The 24,767-nt window shown below is 46.4% G+C and overlaps 1 protein-coding gene across 1 annotated transcript; it reads right to left on the bottom strand.

Moving 5' to 3' along the window:
* Positions 1–469: 469 nt before the first annotated feature.
* On the bottom strand, positions 470–24,644 carry LOC142896337 (RNA polymerase II elongation factor ELL). Its single transcript, XM_076037931.1, has 12 exons — positions 24,487–24,644; positions 21,255–21,302; positions 10,733–10,860; positions 10,083–10,237; positions 6,979–7,220; positions 6,236–6,360; positions 4,296–4,413; positions 3,098–3,536; positions 2,374–2,437; positions 1,726–1,897; positions 1,580–1,624; positions 470–739 (listed from the first exon to the last, which is right to left on the bottom strand). The coding sequence occupies exons 1-12, from the start codon at positions 24,622–24,624 to the stop codon at positions 629–631; spliced, it is 1,785 nt and encodes a 594-aa protein (XP_075894046.1). The 5' UTR covers positions 24,625–24,644; the 3' UTR covers positions 470–628.
* Positions 24,645–24,767: the final 123 nt, after the last annotated feature.

The raw sequence follows: 24,767 nt of genomic DNA, 5'->3' as shown, positions 1-24,767 counted from the left end.
TATATATATATATATATATATATATATATATATATATTGATGATTACAGCGAAAAGGAATCTGTCCAAGGTACTGGAGTTTGGACTGCTCCTGCACTGGTGCTAGCGAGTACTGAACTGAGGCCTGTATTTGACTTTCAGCAAAGAGAAAAATACGCCTATTTTCTTGCACACGTGTTGAATGTAGTTTTGTTTTTCCTTAAGACTGATTGTACCATCAACTGAACTGCTTCTGTTGAAATCAACTCTTCTTTGTTCAGACAAGACAGAGAATAAAATGGGAATGCGACGAGGCAGAAAGGATCCCGTCTGTTTTGCATCAGGAAAAATGAGATGGGTTTGGCTTTCGCCGTGTCATCCGACCCTTTTACAGCAGAACATAATCCAGCCATCACAGCGAAAACTTGTCAGAGGACAACGTTAAAGGGCAACACTTGATCACGAGTCGATGGTCTCAGCCCGTTTTTCTCTTTCTTTTTGAAAAACTGCTCCTTGATTCCATTGACACTCGGAGGAGTTAAAGTGAAAAGTGTCTCAGCAGCTCCAGGACCCAGCTGGACAGTCTACAGGTCCTCTGGGAGTCTTTTGGTCCAGTCATATTTCACCCGGTCACTTCCAGGGGCCAGGGACTATGAGAGTTCTTGTGCTCGGTCATAATCTGTGATCAGGCCTTTGATATGTGACAGTTTCTGATGGAGGTACTCGCAGCGTTTCTTTTCTTCCCGGTACCCTGGAAACTTCTGCACACAGAGAAGAAGAGGAGGAACAAGTGAGACAAGCGACCTCTCAACCAAAGAACATCAAAATAACTCTTAATATCTTGCTGATGGGCCATTTCATTGGGATCTCTACATGAGCGACTTGATGGGTGACAGAAACACACAAATTAAATGTCTCCAATCTATTACTGTCATCACTTTTGCTAAATGATGCCGATTCAAACTCAAATATTTTCTAAAGAACGTGGGCGGTAGTCCAAGGGACACGGGTGGTTGGAAGAAGACAAAATGAACGCCAGAAAACAAAGTTCTCCTGGAGAGAAACGTGTTCAATCCATGACTGACAAATGTTCCGAACGGCTTCTTAAGTCCATTAAATGCAATGGCAAAATCTCAAGTACCGTGCGGAAAAGTTTAGTGACTCAAGTGGCGTATTTAGATTTTGATTTGCTAATAAAAAGCTTGGGTATTTACATAAATGGCTGGTCTCCTTGTAGAGAGAAGGCCAACTGTAGTCACCAATGTGTTTCTGCTCTAAGTTTGAAAATTTTATCACAATTTTTAGGGTTTTAAGCACCACCGCTGGCGCAAGAATAATGCAAGGCACGTGGAATATCAGAAAACAGGCATTAACACCTTTTACAAGTTGCTTTCCTTCCATTAGATGTTGCTAAATCTTGCGCAATGTGCCAATAAAGACACTAAAAAAAGACTGTCACCCTCTTCTGGCAGTCCGTGTAATTACACAAACTCCAGTGACATGATCAAGTTCATAAGACAGACTTACAAAAGTTGTGATGTCGTAATGTTTTATGAGCAATATTGATAAAAAAAACAACCAAAAAAACAACTTTTTTTTACCTTCTTATATTTTCTATACTTTTGTAGAATTTGGTCCTCCATAAGCTGAAAGAAATAATGACAATGAGAAGCGTTAGAGTGCCGTATATTCTCCTCTCGGTTGTTGTTGGATGAAAATAGAGCAATCAGAAGCTCCGCTCCAGTACCTTGTACTCTTGTGTTCCTGGGGAGAGAGTGTTGATCTTTGAGCCCAACTGAACAAACATCTCTGTGATAGCCCCGATCCGATCATGAAGAGCTCGGTATTCATCGTACTCGGCACAAAAGTCGTCCTTGTACTGCTGCCGCTGCTCCAGTGCTGTGATGGTGCTGTACTTTCTGAAAAGAACAAAGAAAGGAAAGGGGGATCGAATGAGTCGAAGAAGCAGAAAAATCTCTTTTAAAAAAGACAACAAAGAAGCTGTTTTGTTCAATACCCGATTCATCCAGTAGGGGGCGCAGCGCCACAGTAAAAAAGAGAGGCCTGACACGTCGCTGTTGTAACTCTGATGTGTTGACCACATGGATAAATGTGAGCCATATGATCGTTTGTTTACTACGTCACTCGCCCAGTGCAGTGCATGCAGGGGCGCGCTGTGTTTACACAAGCGATGCAGAGCCGAGCTCATCTGGAAGGAGTTTGTTTTCTTTCCTCCACGACTGTGGCTTCAACACCAAAACCTGAACTTCTCAGTTTTAGTCAGGAGACGTCAACAGTGACACATGCGGACTCCCAAATGTTTTGAGAACCACTGAAATAAATAAAATGTGTCCCCGTCCAAATTTAGGAATATACCAGAGTGTGTTTATCTTACATTAAATAGTCAGGAAGTTCCTCCTCCCTGGTTTGATTGACAGGCGTTTTCTCCCCCTCGTGCCCTGCAGATAAGGAGAAACACACAAAAATGTTAAAGTCATTTGCCAATGCAAATGTGAGATTGTGACTATCGCACGGGCGCTGATGGGATCTGTTCTGCGATAAGAGACGGCATCCGAGGCGAGCAGTCACGTCAGCAGCTCAGCAGCCGCCGACGCTGCCTGCTGACTCGCTTGACCGCAGGTCACCCAGCTGTTGCGCAGTCAATCATCAACAGACTTGAAGCAAGGGCCAGAGGGTGGGTAAAACGGCAACGCTCGCCGCGCTCCCTCCCTCGCTCTCAAATGGAAACACATGAAAACCCTTTGGTCGGCCTTCAACAGTACGACTAAAACGTGGAGCTTTTTCTCCCTCTTTTATTTTGTTTGGAAGCTGACGGTGCCATGTCCTGATGAAAAAATGAATGTACAGCAGATACTTGGCTAGCGGCACACCAACGCACAGCAGGTGTTAGTGTTGTACTTGAGATTGTATCTTGGTCTCCAGACCACTTTTTAAGGGTCTCTGTCTCGTCTGGAGGCATTTTTTACTCAGTCTTGTCTGGGTCTGGGACTGGACCGACTGGGGATTTTTGATCGAGACCGGTCAAGACTCCAACTCCAAGACGCCAACACGACAATGACATGATAACAGTGGTGCAAGCCGAGTTGTGCGTCGATTACCTTTGAGATGCTCCTGGTTCTTCTTCAGGTCCGGGCTGGTCTCGATCCAGTCCGGTTTTAAGCGCTCTCGCTCCTTCTCTTTGTGCTTTTTGGACTTCTTCTTTTTGTGCTGGCCGTTGGGAAGGTGTTGGCCAGTGCAAATGGACGTGTCGGCGTGGGGCAGCTTGGAGTTGGGCGTGACGGGGGCCTTGTCCGTCCTCTCCGTCTTGGGAAGGTTGTGCGGCAGGTACAGGCGGTTCGGACTCGCCTGCTGGTGATTGTTGGGTTTGTCGAACTCCAGTTTGACCTGTGCACCGGAGCTCGCGTGGCCGGAGGCGCTGCGGAGCCCGTTGGTGCCAAACTCTCCGTGAGAGGGCGAGTGCGTGGGCAAACACTGGTCCAATAGTCTTTGTTTTTTGGGGGTCTGACTGCTGGATGACTCTGAGGGCAGTGGGCGTTTCTGTGAAGCCAAGGACAAAGAACAAAGTGACCGAGAGGAACGAGGTTGCGGGCTACGTGAGCTTGGCCAAACACACCGACGCTCGCTTTCGATAAATTGCTGTTGTTGAGAATTTTATCTGTCGCAGAAGTAAAAACCAACACTAGTCTCACATGTGCGCTGTGAATTTGCTTCAGCTGCTACTCGGAACAGTTTGAAACCCTGAATGTAAAACGTCGAGAGAACAGCGAGTCTCATGGTAGTAATGGACTGTTTATCAATATAGAAGTTCAGTGTATTTAGGGACCTTTTGAAACTGACCTCTCAAGGAGTTATACATTTCCCCCAGCAGATCCTTCCGGCATCATAAATGTGAGACAGAAGGTTTACTAGACATACTTTGAGTTTAACGAGCACTGATAAGCGTTGTGCAGTGAGGCGAACTCTGAAGACGAGCTGGGATTCAACCTGAGTCCAATTTAAATGTCTCTAAAAGCAGAAGGCCCAAATCCAACCTTCAGTTTTGGCACTTGGAAAGCTTTGAAAAAGGTTCATATTTTCCTGTTTGTTTCTCTGAAATGTAGCTGCCAGCACATAACACATATTTCCTAGTACATTTCCACTCATTGTCATACTTAATCTGAAACAATAAAACCACACAGCGCAAACATGGCAAGTCCAGGAATGAGTCGTCCGATGAGGAAGTGCTCTCTGTCTGTTCTGCTCTCAAGAATGGAGAAGTCAAAGGAAAAATGAAATTCATTCGGAGACGACAATTACCACGGAGAGATTCTTGGCAGGACTAAGTTGCGAGGAAGGCGAGTCCCCGGAGGCTCTGTGGAATGAATGGTTGGACTGGGGACTCTTCAACTGGCTACTGTGGAGCGGCTGAAGTTTCCTGAAAACAGATTAAAGAACAGGGACACCTTCAGTTGAGTTGAGGTGGACGGCGGCAGGACCAGGGCCGATGCTATGTAGGTCACGGCGGAGCCGGTGAGAGATTTACAGGCCATCGAAAGGGCGTTTATGAGAACACAAGATACGGGTTTGTGACGCCCTCCTTGCAAGTTCTAATTATTGACAAACAACAGTCTGCCCTCCCCGAAGTTTTGTCACAGCGTCTTGCAAATTTTTGTCCTGTGTGTCGTCGTCGTCGCCGGGCGAGGCAGGCAATCCGCAGGCTAAACAGAGCTCGGCGAGCAGAACAATGGCAGCAGAATTCACCTCCTGTCGGGCCGAACCCTCCTCGCTCTTAATCTGCTTCCTACAGTTCCTTCCTCAAACAGCCGCGAGTCACCCCTGCCAAGTGGATTCATGCAACCCTCTTAATCACACGGCCAGCGTGAGAGCACTTCAGAGACCTCACACGTTTCGAAAAAAAAAAGAAAAAAAGAAGGGAAAAAGACGGCAGATGACGGTGATGATAACAAGGAAGCCTGGATGAAAATGAGGCTATACTCTCCGAGAAGGACAAAATGTAGTTTACATTTTGTCCAGTTGCCACCGCAGTTTATGGGAGGCAAAATAATCTGCCGGCTGCAATTGAGACCTTGCACTCGCAGAGACATGCAATCATTCCGCGTGGCGTTTTTTTTTTCCACCCCCAAAACGTTCATGAAAGAGAGCGGCCCGGCGTGTTTACCGGCAGACGGAAAGGAAACGTGCGAAAGGGGGGGGGGAGCTCCCGTGGACGCGCGGCTCAGCTCTGCTCGTCCATGCTAATGTCATTTGGCAACGCCGTGCCAGAAAATCTTTCCGCCTGCTTTGAAGTGTCCATTAAGAGATTCATCAGTGCGGAGAAAGTATTCATTTAAAAAGCTCCCCCTTTTCAGCTTGATCACAGCGGACTTCTGCATCGATTCAGCAGCCGATCTTTAACTGACGCCAGCGCTGGCAAGGTCTTTCACAGCCCTCGGCCTTTTCTGCCTCAGCCAGTGTTGCTTCTGAAAGCTTTGAAGCAACACTTTTAGAAATGATATTTGTTTTCCTGCTGAGAGCTGGATGAAAAAGCTCTTTCATGTGCTTAGGTTATATATAGGTTAAAAAAAACTAAACAAAACAAAAAAAAATCCAAAATATTAGCTTCGCTTCGTCCAAAAGAGAGCAAATCAAGGGCCTAGAGAGTTAGACAGGTGCTAGTAGGTTAAGCAGATAGTAGAACACAAATGGCAGCTAAAGGCTTGTTGTCGCATGGGTCAAATCAGTAAGAAGGACTTTAAAACAGTTTCAAAGTCTAAATGCGAATATAATCCACTTGGCTGCTAGTAGTTTTATAAGATAAATAAAACTACCATAAATAACACACACCAGTCAAAAGTTTGGACACACCTGTTTCTTCTTTATCTTTACTACTTTCTACACTGTAGATGAATACTGAAGACATGAAATATATGACCAAGATATGTGGATTAATGTGGCAGAAGAACAAAATGTTTAATACCTAAATGTGTTGTGTTCTAGATATTTTATATAAAGGGCGGCTATTAGATCATCTAAAATATAAAACTCGTTTGAGTTATTTCACACTTTATTGTTTAATACATATTCCATACGTGCTCATTCATGGTTTTGATGCCTTGAGTGACAATCTACAATGTAAACAGTCATGAAAATGAAATTAAAAACATTAAATCAGAAGTATGTGTCCAAACTTTTGACTGGCAGTGCATTTCTCTTCTCGCTCTCTAAACTCCTTGTGACACCAGCTTCCAACAATTCACCTGATCAGAAGTCGGTGGATAAGTTGCTTCTCCTCCTCCAGGTAACCCGGCCAGTCCCTCTGGACGTGTCTGTAGAGCTCATCCTTCAAAGAGTAGCTGCTGTCCTTGACGTTCAGTTTGCCCACCTGAAAAACACACAGCATTGATAAGGTGGAGGGGAGAAGAAAGATGACGACGGGGAAGGAGGCTAGCGGAGGTTGCCGAGCGTCGGGCGGCCTTAGCAGACTGCGACGTCACTGCGCTGTTTATTTAAACAAAACAGGACATTTCTCCCCGGCGGGTCGGGTATTGTTTCCACAGTGAAGGGCCGCAGCCTGCTCCAGCACAGGGTAATCCTGCTTTGACAAATCTAACGAAAGCAAGCCCTTTGAATTGTGCGAGAAGCGAGATCTCAGCTGGAGACGCCGCACCCTCTCCTGTCAAAACACAATACTCTTGCTCTTAAGATAATTAAACCACAGCCCTAATTACAGCTAACAGCGGAGAGCACAGACTCCGCTCCACCACCGCCTGAGGACACTGTCACGCGCAGACAATACACCAGGAAGAAAGTCACCAAGGGATCTTGCGAGGGTGGCAGTGGTTAAAATCTTTAAAGATGAGGAAGATAGGCTTTGTTTCCAGCGGCAGCTCCTCCACGAATAATAACGAATGCCACGGGCGAAGAAACAGCATCTTTTTTTTTTTTAAAGAGACCTCCTTTGCAACTTCATATTGTGTCACTTATTAGGTAACGCTCTCACCTCCTCCAGCACCGAGGCCAGGTCGGTCTTGTCCTTTGGACTGGCTCGCTCACGCTCCAACCACAGCAGCAGCTCAGGTTTCCTGTAAGGTTTCAAGGCCAGGAGGTGGATGACTCGATCCCTCAGGGGCCGGTGCGCCACAGGGTTGGGGCCCAGGCTCCTCTTGTTGCTCGGGGAGTACTTGCTGCCGCCGTCCGAGCCCGACGCCGGAGTCTGCTTCCTGTGGATCTTCACGCATTTGCCTGTACATCAAAACAAAGGGAGAGGTTGAGGGCCAGTTTGTCTGTCAGTGGCAGTGACGGACAATCTGGAAACGATCTCAGCGGAAATGACCAAATGTCGGAATGCCGGAAGGACTCTCACTGCTTTCTGTTGATAATATGTGCCTGGTGTGGCTTGAAGTCCCCAGAAAATTGAAGAAGTCAACCCTTTAATTCTGTGGCTTTTTTCACTTTCTGACAGGGTGCACTAGCACTTCTCTGAAGCAATCCTTTGTGACATCACAAAGGGCACTGCGACCTCAATCCCCTCCTCCTCCCGCTCACCGACCTGGCAGTTGCTTGTTCTGCCCTCTGAAAATGCCTTGCAACCATATTTTTGTGGGCGGCTGTAAACAAAAGGCTAAAGATGCTGCTTTCTGGAGATGTACAGTTTGTCGGGCATTATTTAAAGGTCCAGTCAATAAATGCATTAAGAAAAGTGTATACTCGCTCTACAGTAAAAGTCATTTGATTTACTCTTATAATGCTTCATATATATAAGAATACACATAGAGCAATAAGAGTCTTTCTCCCAGTTAGCTGCCGTCTTGCGCCACCATTTCTTAAGGAAGTCCGTCTGACAGTGCCCTAAATATGAAACACACTTTCAGACGGGGTTCCAAATACCAGAATTGTAATTTTTTTGTGAGGCTGCTTCGCTGAAGAAGGTGTAAAAATATTCAAAAAAAAAAAATCAAATGCAGCACTTACAGAGCCGCAACAACCTGCGCCCTTCAAAGTTCAGTCCCTTCAGCGCTCAACAAAGTCACACGCTGAACATTGCACCTTCGTTAGGCTCCTGGAGGACCTCCGAGCAACACGTTTAATGGCCGTACAACTGGCGTGTGGCACGTTTAGCCAGTCTCTAATCTCTCACAGAGAGCCGAGCTGAGCTGCTGCTGCTGCTGCTGCTGCTGCTGCTGAGGTGAAAACGGAGGAGGGGTTTGCCAGAAGGCCGAGCATACTGCTGAGTAAACAGAGGAATACAGGAAGCGAAGAATGCAACACACAGAGGGCCTTTCTTCTGTGCTGCAGTTCTAATTCGGCCGAACTCACAGGGCAGTCCTTATAGATAACTGCACACTGTAATCCCATTACAACATTAAGCCATACTTTGGAGGTTTCTATGGGTCAAACCCTGGCAGGAGCAGCACGACACAGCGCACGCTGTGGATATTTACATTATTATTTTTTTTTTTTATTATGGGTTGGAGCGTGAGCAGCAATCTACGTGGGATTCAGGTTTCGTCACAGAGGTCGGCTTGTTTTAACACCTACCGCAGTGAGAACTTTAGGCAAATGTCCCTGCTGCACTGAAACAACTTGCACTGCTACATTTCAGACATGCAGCGACTAGACCCCTTTGTTTGAAGGTCGCAAGTTCTAGCAGTTTGGGGTTCGAGCCACGCAGGCTTTTTTCAGTCACAGACGGTTGTTCTAGAGTCTTTGGAGCCAGTATCGCATTCTTCCATACTGCTATGGACTCGGTTGTCTGTTGTGCGGTGGTCATAGAATCTATTTATCTTGCCACTGCATTACCGAGTCAGAAGGAACAAAAAAAAATCTGTGACTCTCTTCAGATGTGAGTGGTTGTCTGTGAGTGTCTTCTAGTGTACGTTAGGCTGCAGATGTCTCACTCTGAAAAAATAACAGTGTTTATGGTATGTAAAGGGCTAAATTATGCCTACGCTCTAATTCATCTTTTTAGTCAGTGGGACCTTTGCCTTCTCGATGCCCCTGACCTTTAAATCATACATTCTTGAAACTGTGTACATATTTCTACTCTGCAACCTGCAATTGTGAGTTGGTATATAGTAAGCTTCTTTCTTTTCTTCCCCCTCAAAGACTCATTAAATCGCCATAAAAAAACAGTCTGCCACCACAAAACGACTGTGTGCCGTCCGCAGAATTCGAGCCACTGTGTGATCACAACTGAGCTTTTCTATATTTCTTCTCTTTGCCTCGTGGAGCAAAGATGAGGTACGGCTAGATCGCTTGAAAAGACATAACTGGGATATCCTGGGATATTCCTGATAGGTGGTTTCTAGTCAGGGTCCCTCGTGCCTCTTTTTCTTTTAAATGTTCTTTTATTAAATACGCATGTCATAGATATGTAGCGTTTGCAAACACCCTTCAGGAGACTATTACTGGAACACAGTGGGATAAGCAATATGTAGGAAGTCGTTCCAACAGCTGGCTCGTGGAGCAATTATCCTTAATGTCATGTTGGAGCGCTGGTCTGCGCAGCATGTTTCCATTTATAAAATATAAACTACACATTTATTTAAACTAACATGGGACCTCATGATGTCACAAAGCCTGGGGGCTGGATTATTGATTGGCTTGAAGCACAATCTGTTTAAACAACAGTGATCCAAAAGCCGTTGATCAGTCCAGGGCGACGCTCACTGTTGATGTTAAGACTGGATTTCATGGGCTTGAAAGCTGCCTCTTCTTATTTTCTGAGTGGTTTCATGAGATGCAAAAAGTGAAAACGCATTCTAGGTAATGCTTCATCAGCACAGGAGCAGTTAACACCTTTTTCTGGCAAAACCCAAGCGCATGAACGGAGCTGGCAGGGACACTGGCAGAGTGCCTAAGCAATCTGGTCAAAGTGAAAGGATAATAGCGAGAAACAGAGACGTCTCCCTGATTTGGATAATTGCAATGCAGCACTTTGATCAATTATGTGATAACTTCCACTCCATATGGCAATTGTCAGCAGGGTGAAACGGCAAGATGCAGTGTTTTAGAAGCTTCCGAAGACCATGTAAACCCCACTTGGTCTTCCTTGGGCTCTCTGATCCAACAGAATGTATACACAGCAATCATGCAAAAGCTTACTTGGCCCCGGCTTGATCTCAATCGCTGAGCGGCTCCAGATGTCCTTCTCCACCTGAGACATACGTTCACGGGTCGTCTGGTATGAGTCATCTGTGGCACAAACTGTGATCTTGTCCTGAATGCTGCCCTGGCCCTCCAGGCGGTCCCTGCCCTCCCTGCCAGTGGGGAGAGTTGAAGAAGGGAAGATTTCAGAAAAACTTCCTCTGTGGCCACCTGATGTGCTGTGAAAACTCTCTCATGCGAGCCATTTAGCGACTTGTGCCCGCACGCACCTTTTTTTTTTCTGCCAGATTTGTTTTTTGAGCATTAGTTCAAAAGGCTGAAAGGCTTACAGTAAAAGACAGAAGCTACAATCAAACGCCGCAACCAATCGGTTGATCCTGCAAAGCCGCACACACTGTACCTCTCTGTTCTCAATTCTGACTGGTCAAAAAAAATAAATAAGTCCGAGGTCAGTTTTGGTGCAACAGACATTGTGTCTGATTGTTGTCTGGTTTTCAATGTAGCTTGACAGTGGTACCATCTGTTGTTGTAGTATTAACGAGAGAGGCCACTGTGTGCTGAGGCCCTGCGGTCTCACTCTGACACTAAATTTACTACAAATTCCATTTATAGTGGACTGTGGAAAGAGTTATGTGCGCACTACTTACCCTGAAACAAACTGGTGAATGCAGTCGAAGCTGGACTGGGGCTTGTCTTTGCTGTCACTGGACAGGTAGAAGGAGAAGACTCTGAATCCATCGGGGGATTCGGGGGTCGGGGCAGGGATCTTTATGTACTATTGGAAATGAAGAGGAAAGAAACTGTTAGAGATCCAGAGAGGAAAAAAATGAAATGGAAGAAACAAGAGATTAACCCGTTTCTTTAAGAAAACTCAGGATTGGTCGCATGCAAACACCCCTTTATGGCACATGAAGGTATGCTGGAGTGAAATCTGATAACTGAGTAGTCTGTTATGTAATAGGCATGTTTCTGCCTGTCCCATTTGAAAGGCTGTTTTGGAAAGAAAATAAATCAGCGTCTTTGATGAGAACTTATCTGATATTATAATCATATATAATTTGACGGACACGCGCTGTTTATCTTTCACAAATAATTTGACCTTTCGGTGCCGTCCGCGTATCTTGCAGGTCGGAAGTCGGTGCCAGAAAATGTCAGGACTGTGTTGACAGTGTTCCATTTGTAAGTCAGGAGAGTGAAATGGACGCGTCCATCGTAAAAATAAGCATCCTGTTCAGGTAAATGCTGCACAAAAGTGTCAGTATGACTTTAGAGTTAGGAATGAATCACAGCAAGGGCTTCGTGAGTTATATAATGCTTGTCGTGTTTTCAGTCAGTGTTGACAAAAGTGGTTAGCTGCAGTTGTGGGAAAACATTTTTCTACATCACTCTTGTACAGTCACCCACAACTGACAAGCTCCAACCTGCACGCGTACTGTTCCGTTATGGTCTAACCTGGATGTTCCAGTCAGACAGTGCGCCACAGTGCCACATGTTCACGGCAAGCACGATAACGCAAAAAACTTCGATTGTCTTTCTGATGCACATTTCTCAAATATGTTTCATGACAAGTGAGATTGTGTAAAATCTGGAGGGTTGTTTTAAAACTTTTTCCCACCCCAGTATTTTGATTTTTTTTTTCTTGCAATCCAACTTGAAAAGTCTGACCTGAACTGCTTTTTGACGCAGTTGGTCATCGACAAAACCCGACATCCTAAATACATTGGAACTTGGACTCGTACTTTGGTCAACCCAACACTCCGTCAGTCGTGGGTGGAGTCTGGGTTACATGCAAAACTTCAGGACGGCCTTTTCACTTTGTCAACAGACTGCTCTCACAACGACGGAGCCGGCAGGGTGAAGTCTCCCTCTATCAGACGCCAGTTACATAAAATGACCCAAAAACCCAGTTCTGTCAGGAGGACAGTTCAGCATAGAAAGTCATTAACCAGCAGGTAATACAACCTTTAAAACACACTTTGCAGCAGCTCTTATCAAAGCAGCCCGCAGCCCAAAATGGACAGTTTTGCACTCTTGTTGCTCGCATGCCCTAGATTCAGCAGCGGCCCTGTGATTAACAACCATCCCCGCTCACGCACGCGCGTACGCACGCACGCTTGCTTGCTCACTGATGAGCTGCACCTAAATGTGACACCGCTTCCAAATGTGATTTTTCCCTTTTCTTTTCTTTCTGCGGCGGTCTTCGCGCCCGCGGCCCCGAGCCAAAGTACACAGGCACCTTTTTTGAGGTCAGGCCTTACGAAAACACAAATCAGTCAGACTGACTAGAAGCTGCCTCTTTAGTTATCAGTAGCGAGTGATTGATTACAAGCTGACTGGCTCAGACCACAGTGTCCCTGGCAGATGTGGCAGGCAGGACTATCGCTGTCACAAATGCCCAGTCATGCAGCAAGACCATAAGCAGTTCTTTTCCCCTCTCTCTCTTCTCTCTCTCTCTCTTTTTTCCAGCCAGAGCGAGCCAATGAGCTTGCGCCTCTGCCCAGCACCCCTCCTCCTTGAAAGCCCAACGCCTGCCGTTCACCCTGCCCCCACCGGCCCCCCCGGCTTTCCCCTCATGTACACAGGCCCACCCATGTCAACACAAAACCAAAGCAGCCAGCGAGGCCGCGGACACTTGAGATGCATTAATTCTGACCTATTTATGTCTGAACGTTCAGTCGGAGCAGCGGCCGGACCGTTGCATCCCTGCAACAGCGGTTCCGAGCTGAACATTGTGCAAATGCGCTGAGACAAGAGGCGGGACGAGTAATCCAGACCCTTTGGGAGAATTGAAATAGTAGCCGCCCGGACCAAAATTAGAAGCAACAGGTTACTTAAATCCTTTTTGGCTGGAATGCAGACACGAGGGAAGAGCCGCGGTGGAGTACGTTTTAACAAAGCCAGCCTGGGGGGAGGAGGGGGTTGAGAGAGGGGTCATGCAGGCGCTCTCTGCACGTTGAGCGCTGCAACAGTGCCGCCATGTCGCCGCCGTTTTTCGGTTAACGGCCCCCCCCCTTCAGCCGTGCATTAGACTTTAGCCCCTCACCCCCACTCTGTCCATGCCACCGTGCACACTTCACATTCTAATTCTAATCGATGTCACTCAGGTCAGACTGTTCAGAGGTCGCCCCTCCTCCCCCACTCCGCGTTTTATTCACGGCTTCCTTCTCAAGCTTCATAACCATATGTCATTTAACCCGTTGGATCCCGGCTTGCCCATTAAGCCTCAACATGCCGGGAACCACATATACTTGGGCAGATTGGAAGTAAACTTCTGTTTGTGCAGTCGGTGCAAAGACCAGTTTGCACGGACCACTTTACACAGATCTCGTGAGAATGAGGACTGAGAGAGCAATGTTGCTCTGCGCAGGATTGAGAAACTCTAAAAAGATGGTAAAAAAAGAGAAAAATAGTCAAAATAAATAAATAAAATAAAATAATATCTTACAAGCTCAGAAATAAGTTTGGTTCTGTCATGTCAGGAGAGATTCTTCGAATATAGACAAATAAACACAAGTACTGGCACTTCTCACTTGTAATAACGGCAATTATTAACTGCCACTTGCGGGGGAAAAAAAAAAAAGAAAAGTTGAACGGGCAGGTGCAACAATCCAAGAAGCGAGAAGACAAAATAATTGTGCGTGGCAAATTGCATGTAAAGAGGCCAGCAGCAACATCACAAAGCAGCCGCCACTCGCAAGTCAAAGCTCGCTGGCTGCTCCAGGGTGTATGCAGCCACGCATGCAACCATCCAAGTTGAGTTATGCTCACGAACATCGATCTGACTTTGAGGGCGGAAACCTGCTAATGCACTTGGGCCTCTTGTGATTGGTCCCGTTCGACCGAATGAGAGCCCGAGTCACAGCTTCTCACTCAAAACATGAGCATAAACTTGGAGAAATTGGGGAGGAAAACAGAATTACACTCTGTTTTCTGCTGTTTAACAAGTCCTCAACATTTTTTCCACAAAGCTGCTTCTGTTCCTTTGCTGACATAAAGCCCAGAATCCAAGTATTACCATTGGGGAATTTTATGTAGCTTTTTAACACCTATCTTCCTTGTGTAAAATAAATCTGTATGATTACGTCCCCTGATCTGAACAAAACATTCTGTCAACAATCATTGTCATTTCCTTGAACTAATCGGCAGGAGGATCTGAAATTCTCAGCTGTGATTACCGTGTAGGGGAATTGCAATCTATTTGAAAGAGTTGCCATAAAAAGACAACTTCCTCAAACTGAAGAAGTTGTTTGAGGAAGCTGTCCTTGTTTACGGAAGTCATGTGTGGGAGCTGTGTGATGATATTTACGCCTTCTAGGGCCTCTTCCTGCTGGTCCTTTAAAGTGACATTTAGAGTCAAATGAGGCTGTGGTGAAAAAAATCGATTAATGCAGTTTACAGATTATGGTGACGCTGGAAATTACAGTAAATGTATGAAGTGGCCTTTTTCATTATCATTCTTCTTGCCTAAAGTCAGTTACAGCACATGTGCTGACAGGTTTTTGGTCCTGCAGGTACTTTCAGTCAACCAGTGGGTGTAGATTTACCAAAAGACGCTGAGTCATAGTCTTCTCCATATGAAGCTGTGATCTAATCCGCTGATGCTATTTATATATGTGTGTGGAGCATGCCCATCAGACACATACAGTGGCTGGGCTTGCACTTCAAAGGGGAAAACTATAATTAGTTTGAATTTGCAGAGTCAACATGTGCAATGAGACGTAAACAAAAATAACATAGAGCACCGAAGCCACTGCGCGCTCTTTAACCCGACCATGGAAAAACAAGGTTATTGGCTCAGAGAGCACACACTGCACAGTGTTTTAAGAGTTTCTAGAATTGGTAAACAGAGTTCCGAGACAGCTGATAACGACCCACACAAAAATACAGTCCAAATGACTCCGGGCCATGGACTGGTGAGTCACACACACATTCATGTCACTGACAGTAACTGTGCTTACTTGGCTTTGGCACAGTAAATGTACTACGAAAGGCCGCGAGCAAAACTGCTGTTTGCTGCTGGCTGCGACTCGTTTGCAAGTGTTGGTGCAGAACTCCTCAAAATCAAGAAGGCCATTAGCTTTACAGTACAGATTGTGGTAGCGTTGATTGTTTTACTTCCTTAATCCCTGATATCGTTGACACATTATCTGCCGTTTCCAGAAGCAAATGGCTGAAACATGATAAGGGAGATATAACACATAACAGTATACAGTACGGTAACAGTAAAATGTCAAAAATGTAATTGGTTTTTGTGGAGTCTCGTTTAATTTTTAAATAAAAAATGACCTACTTATGTCGTTCAGTTAAAGAGTTTAAGTCTTATATGACGCCTTTCTATAAAGGTTGACTTCACTCACGCCAACATCATTGAATTTTTGGACACTTGAAGACAATTGCTCCTTAAAAACACCGCCGGTAAATAATCATGTCACCAAAATGATTAAATGACTGTTTCTCAACACAGAAGAGGACTTTAAAATGCTCTGGCACCATTCTGCTCTAATTATGATTGTGTAAGTCCTTAAATCTGATGATTAATTAATCAGAGAAGGGCTTAATGGGGTGTTTTTATCATGAGGGGCTCCTAACATCATGCAGAGCCGTGAGCTGTGTGCTGCATTGCTGCTTGATTTAAAAAAATAAAAATAAATCAAGTTTGGCCGTAAGACTAAGTTTAGTGGCAAAGCAAGCAAATGGCAGCAACAACAGCAATCATGAGCACCTTATCAGCACAGCCCCCCGTGGAGCGCACTGGCTGATACAATAACTGCCTATGTGGCCACAAACCCTGCCACATCTGCTACTCCAGGGCCCGAGGGCTTGGAAATGTCAAATACTTTCAAGCTGTTATAAGGTGTGAACTGGACTGGAACAGAAAATCTTGGCAGGGGGCTCAGCAGTTGAGCAAGGACAAAGGAGAGCATCGCTGATGTCCTTGCAAAAAAAAAAAACTTCATCTCTAACTGCCTTAGCCTGTTTTGGCTGTTCGTCCTTCTTGATGGGGTTAAAAGGAGTTCTTAACCCTGCCGTTTGACGATAAAGGACAAAAAAAAAAAAAAAAAGTTCCACTAATAGGGATCTCACACCCCCCAACCCCCACCCCCCCACCCCCCAAACACACACACTCGTCCGTCCCGTGCTCTTGCAAGCCAAACATCTGCAGGCGAGGATGAGAGCTTCCCCCGCTGCCGCTGCTTTGCCGCGCCGAGGAAAAACCCAGAAGATTCCCGGCTCTGGTATTTGGCCCGGACAACGGCGAGACGGCGAGCAGACTTGTGGATATGTGATTTACATTGAAGCCTTTGCCTCCTGTCCCCGTCTGCACTGACACCAGTTACCATTGTCTTCTCATCTGAGCCTGCTCAGCCATAGCCGCTCTGCGAGCTGCCTGTCTTTTGTTCTAACGTCTTCCCCCCACAAAGCGGAGTGCAATGGGCTGTCGGCCCGCCTGGATTATTCATGAATAGCAGGGACGTGTGGCTGTGTGTTGTTGTTGGAGGGTAAAGGGAAGGACTGGGGGGTTTTGGGTGTGTGTGTGTGCAACTGGGAGGAGGAGGAGGAGGAGGAAGAGGGGGGAGTTGGTGGCGGCTCCCAGTAGAGCCAGCTAAATGAAGGATGGCCCTAAATAATCTTCCTTTAGGAATGTGTCAGGCGACTGAGCGGAGAATGGAGGGGGAGAGGGAGAGGTGGTGTTGATGGTGGCTGGAACAAGTGCATCCATTCCACCTTCCCTCTTCGTGGCAATATCCTAACAAAGGACCAAGATCAGGAAGTTGAGGAAATGCCCCGGTGTGTTTAAAACATTTGACTCTCGCGCGTGTTTCCTTTCACGTTCATTTCAAGCGAGCGCAGCAAAGGCGACTATTTTATACAAACGACGTGGCCGTGTTCACAAATTGCGTCCCGCTGTCCCCGCGGTCGGAATCAAAAACAACATTTGTTATTGTCTGAGCGGCGCTTCCAGTGAGCACTGCCTGGATGTGGTGGTTCCTGTGCTGGGGGATCTATTCATCGAAGGGGGTTGGTAGAGACAGGAAAGGCAGGAGAAGAAGGGAGGGCTGGGCTGGGGTGGGGACTGACGGGAGTCGGTGTGGGGATATGGGGATGGGCAACTGTCGAGCATCCCCCAAGGTACTGCCTGTTATGCCAAGCAGAATCAGTCTTTTTTTTTTTTCTCCTCCAAGAAGCTGAAGCTAATCTGTCAACCTCAACAAACACTCTCCATCTCCACGGCCACGACAGCCCCACCCCCACCAACTGTAGGTGCCTTCCCTTTCACAGAGGGATGGGGATTTTAAAAGCCTGCATTAAGTGACAGGACAATATTCTTCTTCATGAGGAAAATTAGACAGCTTTGAAAATAGACAGTCATGCTTTGTTCCTTGTCTTGCACCCTTATTAATTTTTGTAAGACGCAGCGGCTTTAAAAGACAGCATTGCCTGTTTACACTCATATTAGACCTTAAATGCGCAAGGGCTTATACTGTGCTTCCCTTGTCAATTCCCAGCAGTTTCGCTGGAGAAATCCCACAACAACCACTGGCAGCGCTGCATTACCCTCCCATTACTCAACTCTCTCCACAAAAGCAGGCTGACTGTAATCCTACAACAATTCATGATTGTCTGCTGGAAAGTATGTCCGAACCTGAGTAAAACACAGGGAAACTTCAAAGTTAAATGCAAGGCTCACTCACAAAGCCAGAGTGCACCACTGAGTATTTTTCCACACAAATGCAATAGCATGTCAGTGTTTTTGTTTTAAGGTAGTTAAACAGTATGGAACAAGTGTATCTTTCCTATTCCAGATTTCAAGATATTTGTCGGAAATTGGCTTTAAACTCCAAAAATGTGACAGGAACACAAACAAAGACAGCTGTGAAATGTCTTTAACAAAGCACAGCCAAAGGACTCTTCTGGTTTTTTTCTTAGTGAGATAGTTTCCATGTATACCACACGCAAGACCCAAAGAGACCCAAAGCTCCAAACTCAAAAGAAAATTCATTTCGCTGCTGCCGCATTCGAGGAAACATTGGGAGAAAGTATCTGTATTGTTACAGAACTCATTGAAAGTATATCTGTTTTTTCAAAAACACTTTAACATTTAAAAAAGGTGCTCTGGGGCTGAAGAGTGGGCAATGGTCCATGGGCTTGGAACCACTGAGCGAGAGAACACAATAATGACAGAGGAGCTAATTGAACAAAATTCCTCTCTAAATCTCGTGAGGTCTATCCCTAAAATATACCACATGATCTAACGCTCCAAACTGCCCCTGCATAAACACAGTTGGCCTCAAACGAGTCGAGAACACAGGGGCTTAACACATCTGGATGAATGGAGCGGCGTGTGCCCTTTCAGGAACACGTGGGACAACTCTCCCTCTCGCTGCTATGCCACTGGGGGAGAACGGCTCTCAAACTGCATTCCTGTTATTGTTATTCTAATGAGAGCCCCAGAAAAAAAAAGGGACGGGGGGGAAAGAAAAATGATGTGTGCATGCACACATACACATACACATACACATAAACGCACTGGCTGCACGCTGCAAAGGCTTATTTGCAGTGCTCGCAGGAGGTGAAGCAGAGCGGCGTGGTAGTGGGGGGTGGAGCCAGAGCAGCCGTGTGTGAGATAGAGGCCCCCGATGTCTCCCAAGGATTGAGTCGAGCCATGGGGCGAAATGGCAAAATAATCAAGAGGCAAGGCGGGAGGGGAGCCCAGGGAGAGACTGGGGACTTCACACGCAGCCATCATGGGAATATCTTCAAGAGAGCCTAAACATTCCTATTGTAGTCGCTGCAGCCCCGCACGTGAGTTCAGGCTGTGCCATGAACGAAAAACAAGCGCATTTCGACGTCAGCGGAGGGAGATGAAAAATTTTAAACTACGTCAACCCCCAGTGCGTTGACGCAGGAGATGTCAGGCTCATATTCTGTGACGGAATTCAGCTAATGAGTGCTGAATTTAGCGCAGGCGAAACGCTGGATAACTGCCGTGTAATGCAATCTCGGGTTTGGACGGAGAAACGTAAGTACAAACGGAGACAAGGTGCGCGCTTTTCAGCCGACGTAACGTTGGACACCAGAGAACATTTCCAAATGAAAATGCACCCTGCAGCTTCAAGTCAATATAAAAGAATTAAGAAGTATAAAAACAGACTTCATTTCTCACTAAGAGGATATAGATCATGCCCAGTAGCAGGCCTGCTGCCAACCGCAAAGGAAAACAAGCACCGGGATGTGAAATTCCAGGCCATGGGAACTCGGACCAGCACTGAATACATTACTTAATCCCACTGAGATTATTTCAAAGTCATCCATGTCTTATTTGTTTTCGATTTCCATCTATGCACATTTCAGGTTTTTTCTTTCTTTTCTTTCCACAAATTGCATCACTTTCTGTCTTTTACGCTCAAAATGTTTCTCATCGATCAAGGCCATTCACTTTGCTTCCGTCCTATCCCTCTTTGCAACCGTGTGAACAGAAACGAGGGACTGGGTGGATGCTGTAATTTGTGCACTTTATACCCCTCACTGGCAGTCACCGAGGTCTCAGTCTTTCATTGCATTATTAAAGACTCTGCAGATAATTTACAATAAGGCTGAATGCCACCGGGTTGGAGGAGGGCAGCCGAAAACCCCGGTGTGCTATTTCTCGACAGAAGTCCCCCCGGCCTCTGATGCAGCCCGGCCCTGGAACGACGCCAGGACAGTAATGTGAAGAATTCCTCTGGTTTTTGTAGCCTTGAAAGCCTCTTGTTTTTTTTTGCACGAGAAGTGACGTGAGACAGCCACGGGGGAGGGATCGGAGAAAGGGAGCGAGCCGAGCAACGTCACCCGCGACACATGACCCCCGTGCACCTCGTGGTGCCTCCGTCGTTTTAGGGATGAGCTCTGCAAAACGCTCTCACCCTAACCCTCTGATTTAAAAAAAAAAAAAAAAAAGTGAGCGGAGGCCTAAATCTGCGCCGCAGTGAAACCTTCGGCGTTGGATAAGGACCCCGCTGGTTATGTCGTGCGCCAGACTGCCATGTTCACCAACATCCTCCCCCCACTAACGGCTTAATCTGGCCTCCCCCCACTAGCGCCGCCGTCACCGCCGCCGATGGTTTCGCAGCGAGCTCATTAATGCCCAATCGTCCAGCACGAGGAAACTATTGTTGGGAGGGGGAGGGAGCCGGAATCCTGCGAAGCAATTTGAATATGTAATGTGCCAGCCGCGATGTAATCGCCAAATCCCATTGGCAGATTAAAAGCACACTTAAATTTACACTCACTTAACGTTTCTTGACGGGTAAAAAAAAAAAAAAAGCACAGAGGGGAAAAAGATGCTGCGAGCCGCTTAATGTGCCTGCTTGTTTTCACCAGACACGACGTCGCGTGTAAACACGGATTCCCGGCGTCCTTCGCGGGTAGATTTTCCACGCTGCCGGGATTGAAAAAATTCCAACATGCGCGAATCATTCCGCGTGTTTCAAACCTTTCATGTCTTTGCAGAAACAACAGGCGTGGAGAACGGGAGGGAGGGCTGGGTGGATGGGGTGGGGTGGGGGTGGGGGGGGCTCCCTGGGGTTTGTGGACTCCCCCCGCCCGCCTCCTCCCCCTCCCTGAACAAAGCCTCCCCAGTTGCGAGCCTGACCCAGTAACCTGGCTGGCAGCCTGGGGCCACTGCGCACCCTGTCTTTCGGGGCTTTGCGATTGCGAGCGCGCACGGCCGCCGCCACTTGTCCACGCAGCAAAGTCACTTTCGTCCGTCGCAATCGGCTCTTGCGGGGATTAGAGCAGCTTCTTTTAGACGGAGGCCGACGGTGTGGTAAATACATAGGCGGCCCAGCAGGCAGAGTCAGCGAGGGTCAAACAGTGGCCCGGCTAATCTGGTTGGCTGGACGCAGGCGTGCATCTTTTACAGTATGGATGGTCCGCGTGGGAACATGCACCTCGCTTTGAAGCGTTTCCGTGCGAGGATATAACCCGCCCACAAAAAAAAAAAAAAAACGTACGGCAGCCTTAACATCATTTGGCCGCCCTCCTGATGCCCGCGCGCGTTCATTGGGTGCATATGAATCAAATCAAAGATGTGGAGGGGGACTGTCACAAGTGCGCTCCACCGCAAATCCGAAGTAATTAGAGCATTCAATTTCTGAGGCATTAGGGAGAGTATGCAAAACATCTTACCCCCTGGCTCCCCTTGAAGCAAATGGCTGGCTGATTTGATAGTGATGCCTGAGGACAGAGAGAGACAGAGACACACAGAGAGAAGACGAAACTGGTCAGGATTCATGTTCACTTTTAATCTGACGGACAGCACATTAATTACGAGCGAAAAAAAATATTGCCTTTGTTCCTGCTCCGCTGTGGCGGATATCTCTGGATAACACAATCACCTTGATGAGACGATTTGCGGTGAACTTTTCTCATTAACCGGCCGAAACGTTGCTATAATATCCATTTCCCGTTGCGCCCTCCCCTGATGAATTACTGCCATATTTCTGTATCATTAAGCCTGGAGTTCAGGGGGTTTCTGGCCCTAATCTTCAGTGGAATGCGTGGGATTAATCAATCTATACATACCCTGTTCACGTCAATAAGTGTGCTGTGGTGGTTTTTTGTGTGTTGAGGATTTCCCCCTCAAAATAATTAAATGAACAACTGCTCCGACAGACCCCGGAGGAGAGACACGACTCCATCCAGAATCAATTCTGTTTGTCCAAAACGTCTACTTTAAAAGCTTCATAATGCATTTTTTTTTCTCCCTTTTTTTCTCTCGACAAAGCTGTTTTCTGAGACCAGAATGTACCTTCCTGTCCTCCAGACTATAATGCTACTGGATTATTGCTTCCCCCCTGCTGCCGAGGCAAAAATAAATCATAAAAAAAGATACCCGCCTGTGAGGCAACATGAGCATGCTTAATAGATGGAGGCTATTATCTGTGAAATACAGCAGTGTCTGTGATTGACAGCGCTCTTTATTTATTATTAATAGTGTTGGGAAATGTTCTCCCAGTTCAGGAGCCTTGTTATGATTTTCTTGGTTGAGCTTTTAATATGGAATTAAATAATAAATACAAAAGTTTAATATTAATGCTGTTGGTTTTTTTTTTTTACACGGGTCAACAGTGGAAGGTTCAAAATACACTTATTTACTTAAGGGTCTTAATTTGTCTCGACATTTCTCCAAAGTAATTATTCATACACTGATGCCACCGATTGGTTCAAAGTTTTCAACGTTTATATGATGTTTAACTATAAGCCAACCAATTTGGCTGTCAGTCATGGCAGATGTGATATGAGCAATTTAGGCGAAATTCAGATATTAAGGGTTCGCATGTTGTGCACCACCCTTTGTTATCCTTCTATGCTGGAGCCGTTGGACCATTAAATTGCCACCATAAAGGTTTGTTTTGTGTTTCTAAAAGAATAATATGTGTATAACTGCTTTGTAAATGAGAAAGAAGAATTAATATTGTTTTAAAATGTTTAAATAAGCAGCAAGCGAGCTAAGCACTGGTGTTATTAATGGCTTGCGACTAATGTCAAAAGCATAAATAATTGATTTATTTGCCACTAAAAACCTAAGGATGCCATCACTTAGACAAAATGGATCCTTTATCTGATAGGTCCCTCCCTATTGGGAGATGTTTTAAATTATTTAAGACAAACATGGAATTATTAAGCATTTATTTTGACAATTAATTATCCAAATCCTCCTTCATTTTCCCTTTAATCCTTTGCATTCATCACACAAGTGCCGAGAGATACAATGAACTCAATGTTGCATGTTTCGACAAATTAGCCCTCGCCCAGCGAAACAAAAGGCTGACATTTTTTCACTTGTAGCACGAATGTGACGCGGCGCACGCACACACACACACACACACACACACACACACACACACACACACACACACACACACACACACACACACACACACAATTTTTGTCGGTGTCTCTGCGAAGCTCGTCTAATAAAATGCATAAACAAGCCACACTTGTAATAATGAAATAAACTTATTCAGGTGTGGTGAGGCTCCTGGATCTTCCACGCCACAGTGGGTGGTGGTCAGAAAACAAGTGGACATTCTGGGGGTGGTCTTTGACTTGGAAAAAGTTTTGCAGTTCTAACCTCTACTGCCTGCTCTGCCTGTCCCCTTTTTTCTTCAGCCGGCCAGGAGGCTGGCGAGGCTGAACTCTGTGAAGTTTACTCTGCTTCACAGAACCAATGAGCTCCAGAGCTGGGCGGTCTTCCAAGGCGTGTAATAGACAAAAACAAAACAAAAACAAAACAAAAGCAAAAAACAAGAGCAATAGCACACAAGGGTCCAGCAATTCCATACTGGGGAAGATGAAGGGGGGGAGGATAAGGGAAAAGATGAAGCAGCCGAAGCCCTGAATTCCACATCCAGGGAGAAGGAAAGCCAAGGCAAATGAGCCTGTGCAGCCCTGACTGTGGGGCTAATGTCTTATCAAGTACACTGAACTATCTCGGTCGGATCTAATGGATCATAAAGCCACTAAAGCTGTCTCTCCGTTCACGCAAGGCGCTATCATTTACGTCATAGCTTGTTTATTAATGTATCGCCTGGAGTCAAACGAACATAAAAATGTGAAGAAAAGAAAAAAATCCCCAACCAAAAATAAACGCGCAGACTGACAAAAAAAAAAACACAAAAAAGCAACGAGACATTTCGTGACAATGTGTCCGCCCTCAATTTAAAGGGAGTAAAAAAAAACAAAACCGCTGTAATGTACGCGGCTTCCCCGACCGTCACGAGCACCAACAAAGCAGCGTCTGTCACGGAGGAACTTTAATACCTTTTGGTTGTTTTCGGGGGAGATTACGCGTCGGGTAAACAAGCGGGCGAAGCAGCGCAGTTCTAAAATAGCCGGAGCCTCTCCTTTTTCCTGCCCTGAGCACCTTTCACCGCGGGCTTACAGGAGATTTGAGCCTGATGAAACCACCGCTTCATTCATCAAAGTCTCCCGAGTCGCCTGTTATGGTTGAGCGGGCGATCATTTTCAGCTTTTGCCGTCTTTTCTCTCTCTCTCTCCCTCTGTGTGTGTGTGTGTGTGTGTGTGTGTGTGTGTGTGTGTGTGTGTGTGTGCCATAGCCAGAATTTAACCGACGCCGAGCGCCTCCGTCGGTCGCGGACGCTTCAATCCGCGACCCGACAACTACTTTCACCACAAATTAACTTTATTTTATGCCGTTCGAGTAAACCAGGAAACGCACAGACAGACACTCAGCTGCGCTGCCAAGCAGGACCCCCCCCCCCTCCCCGACAGTTCCCGGAGTTGGGAAGCAATTGGAGGTAGACAGGAGGTCGGTGGGGGGGGGGGGAGAGAATGACAATAAAGCTTGTAAACACACTCCAGCTCCAAAAAGTTCAGGCGGATAAAATGTAATTACCTTGAGATTCTGGTAGGTTTCCAAGGTCCGGATGGCGGTGTCAGTGAGTTTGACGTGGTATAGGCTCTGCTTAGGGCTGTTTTTGTTGATTTTGCCACAGGAGAGCCCATACCGATGCTCCTGTCTCAGCGCTGCCATTTCTACAACTGAAGTCTATTGGCGACATTCGGCCTGCTACGTCACGGAGGCGAGGGCGAGTGGGCGGGGCCAGGAGGCGCAAACACGCACGAGGACAAGCTCCCGCATGCACTCTGGCGCGCACGCGCGCACACGCGCGCACG

The sequence above is a fragment of the Nelusetta ayraudi genome, unplaced genomic scaffold, assembly GCF_046127955.1.
Source record: "Nelusetta ayraudi isolate G7.1 ecotype Tasmania unplaced genomic scaffold, CSIRO-AGI_Nayr_v1 ptg000053l, whole genome shotgun sequence".
Classification (NCBI taxonomy): Eukaryota; Metazoa; Chordata; class Actinopteri; order Tetraodontiformes; family Monacanthidae; genus Nelusetta; species Nelusetta ayraudi.
Note: the sequence above shows the minus strand (reverse complement) of the source record. Positions and strands in the feature narration are given on the sequence as shown.